The 16,506-nt window shown below is 53.0% G+C and overlaps 1 protein-coding gene across 4 annotated transcripts in view; it reads left to right on the forward strand.

Annotated features, from left to right (window-relative positions):
- PASK (PAS domain containing serine/threonine kinase) overlaps positions 1 to 16,506 on the forward strand; it is a 39,816-nt gene that overhangs the window by 20,669 nt on the left and 2,641 nt on the right. For 2 of the 4 annotated variants that reach the window (XM_060151618.1, XM_060151619.1), the window contains exons 9-16: positions 153 to 276; positions 2,659 to 4,004; positions 5,011 to 5,183; positions 5,593 to 5,760; positions 9,665 to 9,790; positions 9,876 to 10,010; positions 13,223 to 13,422; positions 16,059 to 16,222. In XM_060151618.1, the coding sequence (XP_060007601.1) occupies positions 153 to 276; positions 2,659 to 4,004; positions 5,011 to 5,183; positions 5,593 to 5,760; positions 9,665 to 9,790; positions 9,876 to 10,010; positions 13,223 to 13,422; positions 16,059 to 16,222 (2,436 nt within the window). The remainder of the gene's footprint in view (positions 1 to 152; positions 277 to 2,658; positions 4,005 to 5,010; positions 5,184 to 5,592; positions 5,761 to 9,664; positions 9,791 to 9,875; positions 10,011 to 13,222; positions 13,423 to 16,058; positions 16,223 to 16,506) is intronic. The other 2 variants (XM_060151620.1, XM_060151621.1) reach the window with 2 other exon arrangements.

Consider the following 16,506-nt stretch of genomic DNA (forward strand, 5'->3'; position numbering starts at 1 on the left):
CTGTGGACGTGGGGCTGGCGGTGTGTCTGAGGTCAGGTTAGGCCCCCTTGCCCCTGCTCACGAGTCACACGGGCCGAGGAGGTGGATTTCAGCAGGGTGAGCCAGCGAATGGAAAACACTCTTTTTTTTTTTTTTTTTGCTGTTGCTGCCAGATCTAAGGGTGAACACCGAGGCCCCAAAGCCAGCGGAGAGCCAGGCTGCCTCACCCAGGGCCCAGGTTCTTGTGGACGCCGGGGGCCGCCTCGCCTTCTCCCTCCCGGCGCTGCCCACTCTGGGGTAAGTCCTCTGGGGGAGGGGCGGGTGCGCGAGGGGCAGGGGGGAGGCACCCTGGGGAAGTGTTCAGTCCTTGGGAATGTTGGAGGTGACACCTGCTGCTGCCCCTCGCCATGGCAGTGCTTCTGTGTCACCCGGCCAGGTCCCTGCAGGCTCCGTGAGACGGGCCCCAGTTTATGGATAAGAAGGCGTTCAGGGAGGTTCCGGGGAGCTGATTCCAGCGTAATTTTCTCATTCTGTAAATAATTTGAATCTGTTTGCTATGCATTTTTAAATAACAAAGTTATTCTATTTAGAGGAGACGAGGTACAATGTGGCAAATTTAGGAAAGTAGAAATAGAACATCCACTTGCTCAGTTACCACAGTCCTGTTGTGCATAGCATTTTGGTTTGTTTTCAGTAAGTTTCTCTTTTTCAAACAGTCTCTTTGAAGCGTAGCATACAGTCATGCGCCAGCCTCTCTGGACCTTCTCCTCTCACCCTGGGAGGCCCTGCTCCCACGCCACTCGGTGTCCCTCACTGCCCTGGGGTCAGGACGCAGGTCGGAGGTGCCTGTTCTTGAACTTCACCGAATGCACTCCCTTATCTCCGGCATCTTTTGTTCACCATTGTGTGAGATTTATTCACTCACACATACACGCTGTTTTCTAGTCTTCTTGAAATTATGTTTTAAATACATACTACGTGAATGTGTATGTTTTTCTAAGTACAGAAGAATAACGGTGAAGAGTAGAAGTCCCCGTGACTCTGTCCCCAGAGAGAACCTCTGCCGTCAGTGACCTTGCAGGACCCCTTTCCCCATGTGCTTAGATGGAAGTGTGTGTTACACAGGCACAGGCAGGCTGCCATGCACACGTTGTCCTAAATGTGTGCACGTGCCTGGACACGCGGTGTGTGTGTCTCGGAGACCTTTCTCTGCAGCGCTGCCTCAGAACCGCCACCTCACAGGTGGCACCATGGTTTGTGAACACGGCTCCTGTCATCTGCTTCAACATCCTGGCCTTTTCCTATTTAACTTCTGGTGGCTGGAGCAGCGTGACTGCGGGCTCTCCTTGCTGTGTGTGTGCGTGTGCGCGCGCGCGCGCGCGCGCGCGCACACACACACACGGTGAGGAGGGAGGATTCTGTGCTGCCTGGGGGCGCATGGTGGGGCCTGGGCTCAGGGGCACCCGCTGGTGTGGGCGCCAGGTGCCCGGCCCGCGTCGGGGCAGGTGTGTCTTAGCGATGGCTCACGTGCTGAGCGAACCTCAGTGCGGTGCGTGGGCTTGATTTTCTGGGACGTGGGTGGGCAACGAGGAGCTTCAACTAGATGGGCCGTTCCTGCATTTCCTCTTCGCTGGACGTTTCTGGTCTCGCGGTTCTAAGTGTTTGATGCGTCCTTCATGGGCCAGTTACCGTCTTCCTCCTTCCTTCACTCGTCGCCTCACCTGCTGACACCGCAGAGGCCGTGTGGCTCCCCGGAGATGGGTCCAGGGCTGGCCTCTTGGCCCAGGTAGATGGTGGTGGTAGATAGAGGTGGCGTAGCGGCGACGGGTCATTCTTGCCTGGTCTCTGCAGGCCCTTGCCCCCTCAGCTGTCCCTGAGAACTCCACTCACAGCGGCCTCCTCTGTGGGGCCCATCCTTAAGTGACGTCTTTCCTCTCCCCGCCTCTTTATGAGCCCCTGGTGTAACATTTACAGATCACCGCACGCCTCCCCAGCCAGGCCGGGCACTGCCACTTTCTGTTGGCCTTGGTGCCTGCGGCCGACCTTGGGCTGACACGGGGCCGGCGCTTAGCACCGCCGGCCGAGTGGGTGCTGGCGGCGGGGCCGGCAGAGGGGAGTCTGGGTGCAGATTGCCAGGTGGGCCGTGGCGGCCTCTTCCTCAGTGGTCCGCCCGTGCTGAGTGCGCTGGGGGCTTTGTGCTCCAGCTCTCAGGACCCTGGGGGCACGGCTCTTCCAGCCTCCTGCCCCTCGTGCCCTGCCCTCTCTGAGCTGTGAGATCCGATGGTGTTTGTAGCCATTGTGGTTTACCGCGTGCAGTGTCCAATGCCTCTCCTTTCTTCCCACACCTCCACCTTGCGGGCAGGAAGAGGCTGGCTGCACGGCTGTCGGGGTCCCACTCACCGCAAAGTGAGATTGCTGACCACAGCCTTGAGCAGAGGGTCCTAGGCACTCAGTGGCATTCTTGGATAAATCATTGCTAAGTGTGGATTTATCTGGAGAATATGTGAGTTGGTTCTTCATTTTTAAATTTAGTTATAAAAGTCTTTTTTTTCTGTCATAAGTTTATGGCGTTAAATGCATGGTGCGGGTCTCTAATCAAGGGGGAGCCCCTGTGATCTCTTTTTTATTGACTCTTCTGTGGCTCCTCAGTGACTATGTCATCCGTATAACAATCCACAGGGTGGACAGCACCCCAGAAGGAAGCCCACCAGCCCATGGCCAACAGCCGTCACCCCAGGACCAGCAAAATATCCCGGAGGGAAGCCCGCCAGCCCAGGAACAGTCACTGCCCGAGGGCCAGCGAAACATGCCCGGGGGATGCCCGTCAGCCCCTGGCCGTCAGTCGTCGCCAGAGGACCAGCAGAGCACTGTCTTAGAGAAAGAGCGGCTGGCAACAGCAGAGAGCCTCAGGCAGGACCTTCTGGGAGGAAACAGGTCTGACCCAGTGGACACAAGACCATGTGCTTCCCATGAAGATTCTGAAACACCAGTGCCAAGTACAGATGGGACCAGTGGTGCTGGAAGGGGTGGCCTATATCAGGAGACACAGCTGGGATGGAGGGGCTCGAGTGGTACCAGCGATTCAAACCACGGGGCTGATGCCACCAAGGCCAGGCCGCACGCTGCGGGTCAGCTGGCAGGGCAGGGCCTCCCGGTGCGTGGCCCTGGATTCGAGGCAGAGTGGAGCACTCAGCGGGGAAGCCCGGGCTCGGCCCCCAGCCCCTCGGGGACGGTGCAGCCCTTGCTCTCGACGCTTTCTTTGGATGAGCCGTGGCTGGGGACGAGCTTGATTGAGGAGCAGCTGCCTGCACCGAGCTTTGCGGGGCCTTCGGGTGTCTCCTGCGCCGAGCTGGTCCCCGCAGAGCAGCCCCCGCCCTCCGCCCCTGCGTCCTTGTGTGACCTGGGAGGCACAGACCCGCACGGCGGCCGCTCGGGCAGCTCCTCGGCCCGCTACACCCTTGCCACTGACCTGCCCGGTACCGTGGAGGCCCGGGAGGCTGGCAAGAATTCGTTTTCCTGGAACCTCAAGGAACTCGTTTTCAGCGAATGGACAGACCGAACTTCTTCGAACTGTTCCTACGCTACGTCTGAGCTCGGGGGGACCCGGTCCCCTTCTCTGCGGGTCTCTGGTGTGGACGTGAGCGGTTTACGCAGGCAGAGGTCAGAAGTCCTAGACGGCCGGGAGCTGTTACTGCTGACCGGCACTAACTTCAATCTGGGTGAAGGCCGGCGGTTCCGCGAGAGCTGTCTGGGGCTGGATGGAACAGAACCATCGCAGACTGGCTTGGTGTCCTCCGAACACTATGACCTGGGTGGCCGAGAGAGCCTGGACCGTGTCCCTCCTGTGTCGGGAGCCGGCCCCATGGATGCGTCCCTGTTAGAGGCACCCAGGCTGAACCTCCAGGTCACCTCCACGCCTGTGAGAGCAGACGGCTCTGTGCCGCTTGGGGCCGCCGACCTGCAGCACGAGATCCAGGAGGGCACCTACGTGGGGAGCTGTTACCACCGAGATGGCTCACAGCTGAGTACGTGCGGGTGGGGGGCAGGGAGGGCCCGGTCCCCCGTTGCCCTGCTGCCCCGAGAGCGTGGCGCAGCGGGGTCAGGGGGGCTTCCTGATCCTGGCCTCTGATGGGGCTTCATCCCCGGAATCGTTTTGGCAGGAATGAGGTGTTATTAAATAAAGAACCGAGGTTAGAGTTTACCTCTTCAAAGTGAGGATTACAGGTGCGTGTGCCGGGGAGGGGGCAGCCCGGGGGCCAGGCCCTCCGTGCGGTGCAGCAGGGGGTGGGCTCCCGGCTGCCACACCAGGAGGCAGGTGTGGCTGAGGGACTGGTGGTGGTTTTCCGTGTGCTGTCGGGGTTCAGGCTGCTCTGGCCTCAGAATCTCCATTCTGGGGGTGTGGCCGTCAGACCCCTTCACTTGTCCCTTTTTCTTTTCCTAATTTCCTAATTTGCCGTATTTCAGCCAGTTGTTTCCTCGTTGCTGATTTCGTAGTGTTGGTTACCAGGGTTTTTCCCAAACTTAAAAGAGTTACATAAGTAATATGTGTTATTTGCAGAAATATTAGAAAATATAAACAAAAAGAAGAAAATAAAATCCCCTGTAAACCTCCCCGATAGCTACCTTAGATTTGCTGTGTTCCCAGGAGGCTGTGTCCACGCACACATGTGCCACGGCAGTGTGCACGGTGACGTGTACAGTTAGGTGGCACGTGTGTGTACGTGTGGCTCCCGAGCCAGACTCCTGTGGAGGGTGTTGGGGGCAGGTTTTCCAGGCTCGTCCGAATTGGTGGCTGGTGGCGGGTCTCTCCTGAGTCCCCTGGCCTCCGGCTGCCCCCGAAGACATGCTGGGCTGCTGACACCACGCCGGCGGGAGGTGATGCGGCCGCCAGCCTCAGCTTTGCCCTTCTCCGGGCTCGGTGCCCTCTGCCCCTGCCCCAGGTGCTGTCTGTTGGCTTTATCTCGTTCTGGGGGTCTTGACACTGCTGTGGTGACAGCAGCGGGGGTGTTTGGTCTCCCCTTCCGTCCTCAGGTGTGCAGTTTGAAGTGAAGCGGGTGGAGCTCCAGGGCTCATCCACCCTGTTCTGCTGCTGGCTGGTGAAGGACCTCCTGCACGGCCACCTGGACTCGGCCCTGCAGAACCGCCTGCTCCTGCCCGGCTCCGCCCACTCCACCTGCGAGCTGTCTGGAGCCAGCCTGGGGGAGGTTCGTGACTGAAGTCAGCTCCTGCCTTCTGCCCGCCTCTCCCAATCAGCATCTCTCCCTCCCTCCCTCTCTCTCTCTCTCTCTCCCTCCCTCTCCCCCCCTCCCCCTCTCTCCTCTGGGATGGGAAGAGGGTCTGTGTAGGGTCTGTCTGCTGACATTCTGAGTGTCAAGCCACACGTGGGATCTCAAATCCGTGTGTCTCCGTGTGCACAGTGGGGTCCGGGTGTGTACCAGCCTGGACAGACGTGTCGCGGCCCCGGCATACCCCGTGGAGAGCGGGCCCGTGGGCCCGGCAAGAGCGGGGAGGGCAGCACAGGGTGTGGGTGCCGCTGCCGCCGCTCGGCCTGCCGCTGCCTGGCTCCTTCAGTGCGTTGCTTGTGGTCCCCCGGACGTGCCTTTGCGTTCGCAGGTGCTCGCAAGCAAACCCTGGATCGAGGAGCCCCCCGAGGCTGTGGAGCTGGAGGGGCTGGCGGCCTGCGAGGGCGCGTACTCCCGCAAGTACAGCACGCTCAGCCCCATCGGCAGAGGGGCCTTTGGCTTCGTGTGGACGGCGGTGGACCAGGAAGCCAATAAGGAGGTACTGGGCTCCTGCAGGGCTGGGGTCTGCGTGCTGAGGGGCCGGCTGCCCGGCCGCACACCTCATCCTGTAATGTGCCTTAGAGCCACCGCCCCTCCCTCCCAAGTCCCGTTGTGATTAGATTTGTAGTTGCCTGGGCGTTTCGTGATTCGGGGGAGCTGGCATGGTCGCCGTACTGCCTGTCCCAGCGAACCCCGCAGACTGCCCAGGTGTCCCCGGGCCCGGCCTGCCGATTCCTGGGAGGGCCAGTGTGGGACCCCTTCACCACGGCGGCTTCTAGTCACTTCTGGAACTTACCAAAGCTCCGTGCTTGGGTTGGTACCTCAAGGATCTGTATCAAAGTCTTGTTGGTTTTAGTGATCTTTCAGTGGATGCTTTGGATTTTCTTCCTCTGCCGGCAGTGGCAGTCCTGTCTCTTTCTCTATTACTTACATCTCATCGCCTCTTTTCCTTCCTGCTGTCACCTTGGCTAGGAGCCGCAGAGCCGTTGGAGTAACAGGTGCACTTCCCGACCTCGGGGTGGTCCTCTGTCAATTCCAATGGCTCCTTTTATTGTTTGACGGATACCTTTTGTTTGAGAGTACTTCATTTTATTTTCAGTTCACTAAATTTTTTTTTTAAAGAATGAGCGTTGAGTTCTATCAAATGTCTTTTCAGCATCTATTGCGATGATTGTATCTTTGTTTCCTTTATTAATATATAAATAACAACAGTCAACTTCCATTCGTAGACTCACTCCTCAATTGTGTTACAACATTCTTTTAATGCGTTGCTGCATTTGGCTTGCTAATATTTTTATTTGGGATTTTTTCACTTACATTCATACGTAAGTGTTTTTTCTTTTTTCTTTGTCAGTTTTGTGGGGCCTGCAGAGCTGGGAACACCAGTGGTCACCAGCACTTGTGACGTCACGTCTGCAGGGGTTTCTGTGGCGAGTCTCGTCCCCTTGGCTGTCCTTGTCTTCACTGTCTTCTCTTTGCTAGACTTGCCAAAGAATTGCCTATTTTCTAATCAAATGTTTGCTTTGTTTTCTTTAAATTTCTTTTCTTGTACTTTCTACGGGTTAATTTTGCTATTTTTCTAGCTTATTAGCTTGAATGTGTGTTTTTCAAGCTGTTACTTAATAATAAAAGCTTGTGCAGCGTTGAGTTGTCTGAGTGCACCCGGCCACCTTCTAGAGGTTTAAACACGTGCTGCTCTGGGTGTCACGTGTTTCTAAGCAGTCTCGTTCTTCAGTTTCTGTTGTCATCTTTAATTTATTTGGGGCAGATCTTCTCACTCTCGGTTTGGATCAGGAATCCGAAAGGCTCTGCGGGTTTCTTTAGACCTTTATACCTAAGGAAGAAGAAAGGAGCCCCAGAGTTCTTCTCTTGGTTTAAAACGAAGCCACATGAGTAATTTTGCCTTTCAGAAAACAGGGATGTCAATTTAAATGTTATTAGGCCAACGCATTATTAAGTAAAAGCAGCCAATCAGAAAGTATACTTTGAAGGGTTTGGGTCCAGTTCTCAGGACAGAGTGCAGATCGATTTGCAGGGTGTTTCCATCTTAACAATATCAATTCTTCTGATCCACAGACATGGGATGTCTGTCCATTTATCTTCAGATCTTTAATTTCTTTCAACAGTGTTTTTAAAATTTTATTTCATTTACTTTATTTAAAAAAAAGTTTTATTTTATATTGGAGTATAGTTGATTAACAATGTTGTGTTCACTTCTCAACAATGTTTTATAGTTTTCAGTGTACAAGTCTTGTCCTGCTTTTGTTAAACCTCCAGTGTTTTTATATCCAGTTTCTTCTCTTTCCTGTGTTCATGTTTCATTGGCTGCAATATATTTGTTACTAATTTTTCTAGGAAGGATGTATGGCTGTTCCACTCGGAATCCTTACATGTATTAGGGTGTGTTTTTTCCCTCATATTTTAGTGGAGATGTGCCTTTTTCCCCTCAGAACGTTTTAGACACACAATGGTGTCTGTTGTCATCTACCATTACTTCGAAGTGAATTTTGCTGCCAGCAACTTGATTTTTATCCTTTCTGTTTTTGTTTTTTTTTTAATCTTCAGAATTCAGAAAGTTCACCAGGACGTATTTCTGTGTGTGTGTGTGTGTGTGTGTGTGTATGTGTGTGTATGTGTATTGTGTGTGTATTGTGTGTGTGTATGTGTGTGTATGTGTATGTGTGTGTATTGTGTGTGTATGTGTGTGTATTGTGTGTGTGTATGTGTGTGTGTGTATTGTGTGTGTATGTGTGTGTATTGTGTGTGTGTATGTGTGTGTGTATTGTGTGTATTGTGTGTGTATGTGTGTGTATTGTGTGTGTGTATATATTGTGTGTGTGTATGTGTGTGTATGTGTGTGTATTGTGTGTGTATGTGTGTGTATTGTGTGTGTATGTGTATTGTGTGTGTGTTGTGTGTGTATTGTGTGTGTATGTATGTGTGTGTATGTGTATTGTGTGTGTCTGTGTGTGTGTCTGTGTGTGTTCTTTATTCTTGCTTGACACTTGGTAAGACTTCAATCTAGATGTTTAGAGCTTTCTTTACCATAAGAGGATTCTCTTCTCTTGTTCCGTTATTCTTCCCCCTGAAGCTCACGTTAGGTGTGTGTGGAGGCCCTGGAGGCCGCCTTCCTTCTTGTCTCCCTGAACCTGCAGCTGGACGGGCAGCAGGCAGCTCCCTGCAAACACACGCACTCGAACTCTGCCGTCTGCACCGCTCCGGCCCCGCCTGACTCCATCATCCTTCTCGTGCCCGGTAACCTGGATCCTCGGGCCGTCAGCCTTGCTTCCACCCTCATCTTCTTGCTTTCCCTTGCGTCTCTCATCTGACCTGTTAAATCGTGGTGACCCTCCCCTCGAAGCATCTTCAGAGTTTGTCCACTTGTCACCACGCACATGCTGGCACCCAAGCCACCACCTTTGTTCTTCAGATTATTGTGGGGTGGTTGGATATTGCAGAAGCTCCTAAGTGGTCTCCCTGCTTCTGCCTTGGCCCTGTGTGCCGTCACTGCCCCTCGTGCCGCCTGCTCACCACGCGCAGAACCTTCCCCCACCTTCCCTCTGCCTGCAGTGCCTTCCCCCGGCCCCTCTCAGAAGCCGCCGCCTCAGGAAGCCCGCCCCGGCCCCGCCACCCAGCACTTCCCGGTTCAGCTGCCCTCGCTTTTCCTGACCTGCGGCGCATCTTGTGTATCATCTGCTTCCCGGCAGATGCTGATCTCCGTGAGGGCGGGGCTCTCTGTCGTCTGGTTTGGGGTCTCCTGCTGAAGTGCAGAGCAGGCCCGGCCCGCGGTCACTGCTCACCACATGCCCAGCACCCACCTAGGAGCAGGTGTTTTGTTGAGGGGCAGGGATGTCATTCGTTGACCTAGAGTGTTGGTTTTCTTTACTAACGGTGTCTTTTTCTTCTATTCCACACTCCAACTGACTATCATTAGTTGACTAACACCGTTTTTTCTATATTTATCTTGTGTCCATCTGTCTTGCTGAACTCTGATTAGTTCTCAGGATCAACATGAATGACAGTTTTTGTTCATTTTTTCTAGTTCTCAGGCCTCTTGTTTCATTTTCTCAGCCAGGACATCCAATACTCGGTTGAGAAATTGGGGTGGCATGCGGTGCTCTGGGGAGCACCTGTCTTTCCGCAGCTCCGCCTGTGGCTCCACCGTCACCCCCGTCCGCCCACTTTCTAGGTCGGGCTGGTCCAGTCAGCACTTCCGGTCGGCTACTGACTTGCTTCTCTGTCTGCTCGCGCCGGAGTGTTGTTGTTCGGTTTCTTCTTTCACGTCCCTGGGGCTCAGCGGGGGTCGGGGTGGGGATAGGGTGAAGGCAGAGCAGCAGGCTCGACGGGCTGCTGGAGGCCTGGCGGGGATGGCTGCAGTCACCTCCTCTCTGCTTTCCTCGCAGGTGGTGGTGAAGTTTATTCAGAAGGAGAAGGTTTTGGAGGATTGTTGGATTGAGGATCCCAAACTTGGGAGAGTCACTTTAGAGATTGCCATCCTGTCCCGGGTGGAGCACGCCAACATCGTCAAGGTAGAGAGCTGTTGTCACATCCGTTCTCGAGTTCGTTGTCTTGAAGGTTCCCCAGCAGGGCCACACCCAGCTTGTGTCTCTCCAGGTGCTGGATGTATTTGAAAATCAAGGGTTCTTTCAGCTGGTGATGGAGAAGCACGGCTCCGGCCTGGACCTCTTTGCATTCATCGACCGCCATCCCAGCCTCGATGAGCCCCTGGCGAGCTACATCTTCCGCCAGGTGAGAGCGGGCCAGAGCCGCCCGGGGCGTGTGGGCTTGGCTGCCTGGGCCCAGGGCTGCAGGGGTCAGTGATACACACTCCGTTCTCTCTGTGAGCTGGATCCGGCCTTCGGTTTTCGGATTTTATTGAGTAGGATATGTATTTTGAGAAGAGAATTCTATGGATGAAGCAGAGAGAGTAAGGTGGGGAAGGAAGAATGAGGCCAGGTACTATCATGGAATGACGGCAGACGTGGGTTGATGATTCAGGTTTACTTATATCCCTACAATATCCGAAGCAATCTCAAAAATGGACCAGCAGAGCTACCAGACTGGGTTTTGAGATTGTGCACTTGATCTGAATCCTCGTTCACCAATGGGAAATCATTGCTCATTTGTACGTAGAGATCATTCTAGTGCCAGCACCATGAGGCTGTTGGGATTAAATCAGAGAGTGCCTCTAAGGCCCTTGTGCAGCACACACACACGAGTCCTGCACACAGGAAGTGCTTAATAAACGTAGCTGTCCAGTTAATTAGTCCACAGAGGTTGCGGTTCTGGCAATCTCATTTTACAGTGAGTATTTGTCTTGATCTCCTTGTGTCTGTCTGTGTCCTGATGTTAGTCCACTCGTTAGTTTTTGGAACGGAAGCATGACCAGGGAAGTGGAAAGGTGTCCTATGACAGAGAGAAGTTGGGTGGCAGTGCGGGGAGGGGGAGACTGCAATTCTTGTTTTAGTTTTAATATCGTGGTAGTTCCATTCCAGACGATTCCTAGCTCCCTGGAAAAGATGGAGAGATACCTGGGACGGGGCTGTGACCAATTCACAGATTTGCTCTTCGTTTCCTGGAGCTGACTTGATTTCTAATGACAGCTTCCATGAATTGACATTTCTTCCTCAAAGCTATAAGCCCCCAGAAGTTATTGGATTTGTGAAATTAAATTTCTGAGGCACCTACTTGTAAGTTTCGGTCATCATCGTTCTGCCCGAATGTCACCTCTCCCCCCTTGCTACTTTGGAAGGTTATTTACGCATCTACTTTACTTCATGGCAAAGATTTGTTTCTGAAATCTTCATGGCAAACAGAGTGTCAGTATGACATAACATTAGGAGTCACTTATCAATAGCTGCTACCTAACCGTTGTTAATTTGGGGCGACTGATACAGGTAATTCTAGTGTTCAATACTTTTTAACTTTTGCAAGAAGTATCTATAGTAAATCTATATACATAAGTGTTGTTATACGTAAACATGGATTCACAACTCTACAGAACTATATTATTACATATAAACGTGTGTATGTGCAGTGCCAGGTATTAGTGTATTGCCTCTCAGCTCCAGAGCTGTGGGTCTGCTTGGTGAACTGCTCTCCTGTGCAGCTGGGATGTTGCGGGGGGCCTGCAGGAAGAGCAGCTACTCCCATTCAGGTTCTTTACCCCTTTGTAGTTAATGAAACTTGATGAAGCCTTCCATGTTCAGATGAATGCGTGCTTTCTGTTTCCCAACTGGAGCCTGATATGTACATGTGCATGTGTGCATGTATATGTATGTACATATACATGTAAAAGTGTATATATATATATGTGAATGTATAAGCATAGACATGCACGTGTATGTCTGCACACTTGCGTATGTGTGTACACGTGCGCATGCATGCTTCTTTATATAAATGTGCAGGTATGTATGTGTTTGCATGCGTGTGTATGTAAATATACATTCATTCATTTAAAGTTAATTAATTCAGCTTAGTTTGTCTGCCATGAACTATTGCTTCTGACTCAAGATATTCATCTGTAAATATAAAGTTGTCTCTAATGATGTAAACGACTGACTACATCCATGAAATCACTGTGTTTTTTATTTATTTATTTATTTAAAATTTTTGGCTGCATTGGGTCTTCGTTGCTGAGTGCAGGCTTCCTCTAGTTGCGGCGAGCGGGGGCTGCTCTTTGTTGCAGTGCGTGGACTTCTCATTGCGATGGCTTCTCATTGCAGAGCATGGGCTCTAGGCGCGTGGGCTTCAGGAGTTATGGCACGTGGGCTGAGTAGTTGTGGCGCACGGGCTTAGTTGCTCTGCGGCATGTGGCATCTTCCCGGACCAGGGCTCGAACCCGTGTCCCCTGCATTGGCAGGCGGATTCTTAACCATTGCACCACCAGGGAAGTCCCGAAATCACTATGTTGATTGGTACAGTTGGTGTCCAAATTATGAATGGGGTCAGACATTGTACTAATCTTACTTAAACTTAACTGAGGTGCTACTTTTGTTGATCTCTGTCACCAAATGTGCAGTGCAGGCAGACAGCAGTATATTCTAGTAAGTTTACCCTTTCACGGAGGAGACTAATGTGCTTGGCTTGTTGGAATGAAGCCCATTTCCTGGGGAGTCACTTTAAATTCACATGGTTGAGACTTCCACACATGTTGGGGAACGTATGGCTGACACTCAGTGCTGATCTTTGAGGAGCTGCCAGAGCCTTGAAGTAGGAGTTTGGAGACTTGGCTTCTGTCCCCAACTCTGCTCGAATTGCCATGTGAACTCTGGGCAGAACACTGTCCCTCACTGTGAACCAAAGGTGGTGGAGTCAGGCCTTCTGTAGGGCCACCTCCCATGCAACCAGCCCACACTCATTAAGGTGCCCACCATGTGTCTTTGTAGCTTCTGCCGTGGTCTGTCTGTCTTTCCTCCCAAGATGGTCGTTCTGTATCTGCTGAGGAGGTTTCATTGGTAGCACACAGACAGAGAACTTAAAACTCACATATTTATCTGGGGGAGGGAGGAATGGGGGTGTCAGTGAAAGAATACAAAGTTTCAGTTTTGCAGGATGAGTAAGTCCTAGAGGTCTGCTGTACGGCATGGTCCCTATAGCTAACGATGCTGCATGGTCTACTTTAAAATCTGCCAAGGGGGTAGACCGTGTCTTGGGTGTCCTTATCACAAAACAATAATAAATAATGAAATTAAAGAAAAGAATCCTAGATCTGCGTTGCTGCCTTGTGGGCATGACGTGTGCCAGCCACACTGAGCATGCTGCCTGGAGCTGCTTTTCCTCCACACGGCTCAGCCGTGTGCGATCTGCAGCCTCCAGAGTCTTTCCTGTCACCAGTTTGTGATGAGTTAGAGAACTCTTTTGTTCTTTTTCTTTTCTTTTTTTCTTCTTAATCCTTAATTTGAATTCATGTTCTACCTGAATTGCCTTTTAAAAAGTCCCCTGTGGCCTCCTGATTTCAGCTGGTGTCAGCAGTGGGATACCTGCGCTCCAAGAGCATCATTCATCGGGACATCAAGGACGAGAACATCGTGATCGCTGAGGATTTTACAATCAAGCTCATAGACTTTGGCTCGGCTGCCTACCTGGAGAGGGGCAAGCTGTTCTATACCTTCTGTGGGACAATTGAGTACTGCGCGCCCGAAGTCCTCATGGGAAACCCGTACGTATCATGGGAGCTGCAGCCTGTTGTCACACCTGCCATCAGACCTGTGGTTGGTGGGGTTTTAGGGGGAAAAATGGTTTCAGTTTGTGCCTCTTTGACGAGGGTGTTGAGTGATAAAGTATGTTTGGGAAATAAGTGGGCAGGCAGGCAGGAAAAGTAAGGTGGGTCAGGGAAGCTGGTGGGTGGAGACAGAGATTCAGTATATTATTTCCTCAACTTTTATGTTTGGAGTTTTCATATAATTAAAAGTTAAGAGAGGGCTTCCCTGGTGGTGCAGTGGTTAGGAATACGCCTGCCAATGCAGGGGACACACGGGTTCAAGCCCTGGTCTGGGAAGATCCCACATGCCACGGAACAACTAAGCATGTGCGCCACAACTACTGAACCTGTGCTCTAGAGCCCACGAGCCACAACTACTGAAGCTTACATGCCTGGAGCCCGTGCTCCGCAAAAGTGAAGCCACCGCAATGAGAAGCCCATGCACCCCAATGAAGAGTAGCCCCAACTCAATGCAACTAGAGAAAGCCCGCGTGCAACAGTGAAGACCCAATGCAGCCAAAGATAAATAAATTTTAAAAAAAAAGAAAAGAAAAAAAAGTTAAGAGAAAGATAAAAAGAGTCCCAAAACTTGGGACTCTTCAAATTAATGAAGAGGATTTTTTTTTTTAGTTGGTTTATTTATTTTGATGACAGAACTAGTAATCTAGTCCAATAATATATTGCTGGGCTGGCCATGTAAGAAATCAAGCAACAGAAAAAGTACTAATGCAGAGGGTCCAGGCTGAAGCTGGGTCCACTCCTGGCCAGAGGTGCTGTCGCTGACTGGCCCAGCATGCGTCAGCTCGGGGCGCACCAAGCTTCCTGTGCTGGCTGAGAGGAGCAGCAGGGGTGCAGGCCGCGTTTACATCTCTGCACCCCAGAAGCCTGTGAGCTGGAGGGGCCCGGCCTGGGCAGGGCCTGGTCTCAGGGAACTCGGGAGAGGAAGGGACACCGATGTAGCTCAGGTGCTCGTGGGCTTGCATGGAAACGGTGCTCAGTGTTTCCCCTGCGTATGCATGGATTTCTGTCTTGTCCACATGTAAACGAAGTGTGTCTGTACACATATGGAATGAAATCCAGTCAGATCCGGACCACAGGTATTATCCTGTACCACCTACACGTACTTTGGAGCAGTGTGGTTAGGACGTGTCTCTCCAGGAGGGCTTGTGGTTGGAGGGACAGGCGCCAGAGCGTCGCGGGGTCCTTCATTGCCCGGTTCTACATCCCGTCCTCAGGGACCCCGCTTCCTCGCTCTTGTTTTCATGTCCTTCTACTCCAGGGGCGGCAGATCCGGCCCCCACCTGTTTTCATAACTACAGTCCTGTCGGCTCACGTAGTGTCTGTGGCTGCTTCTGTGCTGCCCTGGTGGACAGAGGCCACGTGGCCCCAGCCTGAAATACTTACTGTTTGGTGCTTTGTAGCAAAAGTTTGCTGACCCCTAGTCTATTGGATTTTTCTAGTCTATTGGACTTTTCTCTTTAGCCTCCAAAATTCTTAAAATCTCTTTTTCCAAAACATAAGTGGCACAAAACAAAAACTGCCAAATCTGATTTTCTGGCTGTAGCATTGTCTCATCCCCTCACTTCCCTGAGGTCTGTCCTCGTGGCCCCTCCCCTCCTGGCCCCTCTTCTCGCCTGGGGCCCAGCCCCCCGCCCCTACTGCCCACTGGTTTCCCGACTCCTGATGTCCCCAGGCTCTCTGGGGCTCCCTGGAAGGCAGAGGGCTCCGTCCTGGGCCCTCTTCTCACCAGTTCCTCTCAGCCACCTTGTCTACATTCCTGTTCTGCTGCAAAGACGCTGCTGCCCAAGTCTCTCGGGGCCAGACTCTCCCTCCGCCCGAGCTCCAGACCCGAGGGACCAACCGCAGTGGGCAGCACGGGGGCTGGTGCGTGGGGGCCATCAGCCTGGCTCCCGTGCCTGCCCAGCAGCAGCCTCACCTCTTCTACGTGGAACCAAGGTGATATGTATTTTGCTGGTTTGCTGTGAGGATGAGGGTTAGACCATGTACGTGCCTTGCAGAGCACCAGCATCTCACAAGTGCCCAGGAAATGGTGGCTGGGATGAGGGTGTTTGTAACCACAGGCAATAACAAAGAGCACCCCAGGGAGCTGCCTCCCTGAAGCCTGCTCCTCCAGCCGGCGGGCTGCCTGCACTCCCTCTGTCCATGCCCTTCTCACTCTCCTCTATCTATCCTGCGCCGCTGCCTTACCTCATCCTTAAGGATGCTCACCCGTGCCAGTCTCGCCTTGAGCATCCTTCACATCTTTCTGAAGCTGCCTGTGGCTCCCCAGGGCCCCCAGTGAGCCGAGTTCCTGCGGGCCTGGAACTCTGCCTGCGCTCCCGGGCCTTCTCTCCACCTCCTCCAGGAAGCCCGCGGGGAGGCACTCTGCTCTGCCCCTGTGCCATCTCCTGACTGTCTCTCAGCTGCCGAGTGGGGCTTTGCTTTTCCTCTCCCTCTGCAGCATGTGGCCGGCACCCGGCTGGGGGCGGACGGGCCGGCGCTGAGGACGTGGTCGAGGAGTGTGGCGCATCTCCCTGGAAGCCACTCTCGGGTGACTTGTGCGGGTGCCAGGCTCACGTGCGGGGCCGGCCCAGCGCCCCGAGTGCTTTCTCTCCTTCCTGCAGTTACAAGGGGCCAGAGCTGGAGATGTGGTCGATGGGCGTCGCACTGTACACGCTGATCTTCGAGGAGAACCCCTTCTGCGAGCTGGAGGAGGCCTTGGAGGCTGCGATAAAACCCCCGTACCTGGTGTCGGAAGGTGAGCTCGTGCGGTGGCGGGCGGACGGGCGCCGGCGTTGCACAGGCTTCCCGTCTGCGAGAGCAGCGCACCCGGGTCCGTGCCGATAGCCCAGCTCTCTCTCTAATCTCTTCTTCTCGGCCTTTGATCTGAACGTAAGGACGATTTGAATATGACCTTCAAACATCACAACTTTATTTTTAGGAGAGTTTCCCTTTGGACCATAGGGCCCTCTTCTGAAGGATGCGCAAACACTAGCCGTCTCTGAGCGTGGCCGTGGCAGTGACTGTAAGGTCACCTGTCGG

Source organism: Lagenorhynchus albirostris, chromosome 6, assembly GCF_949774975.1.
Source record: "Lagenorhynchus albirostris chromosome 6, mLagAlb1.1, whole genome shotgun sequence".
In the NCBI taxonomy this organism is placed as follows: domain Eukaryota; kingdom Metazoa; phylum Chordata; class Mammalia; order Artiodactyla; family Delphinidae; genus Lagenorhynchus; species Lagenorhynchus albirostris.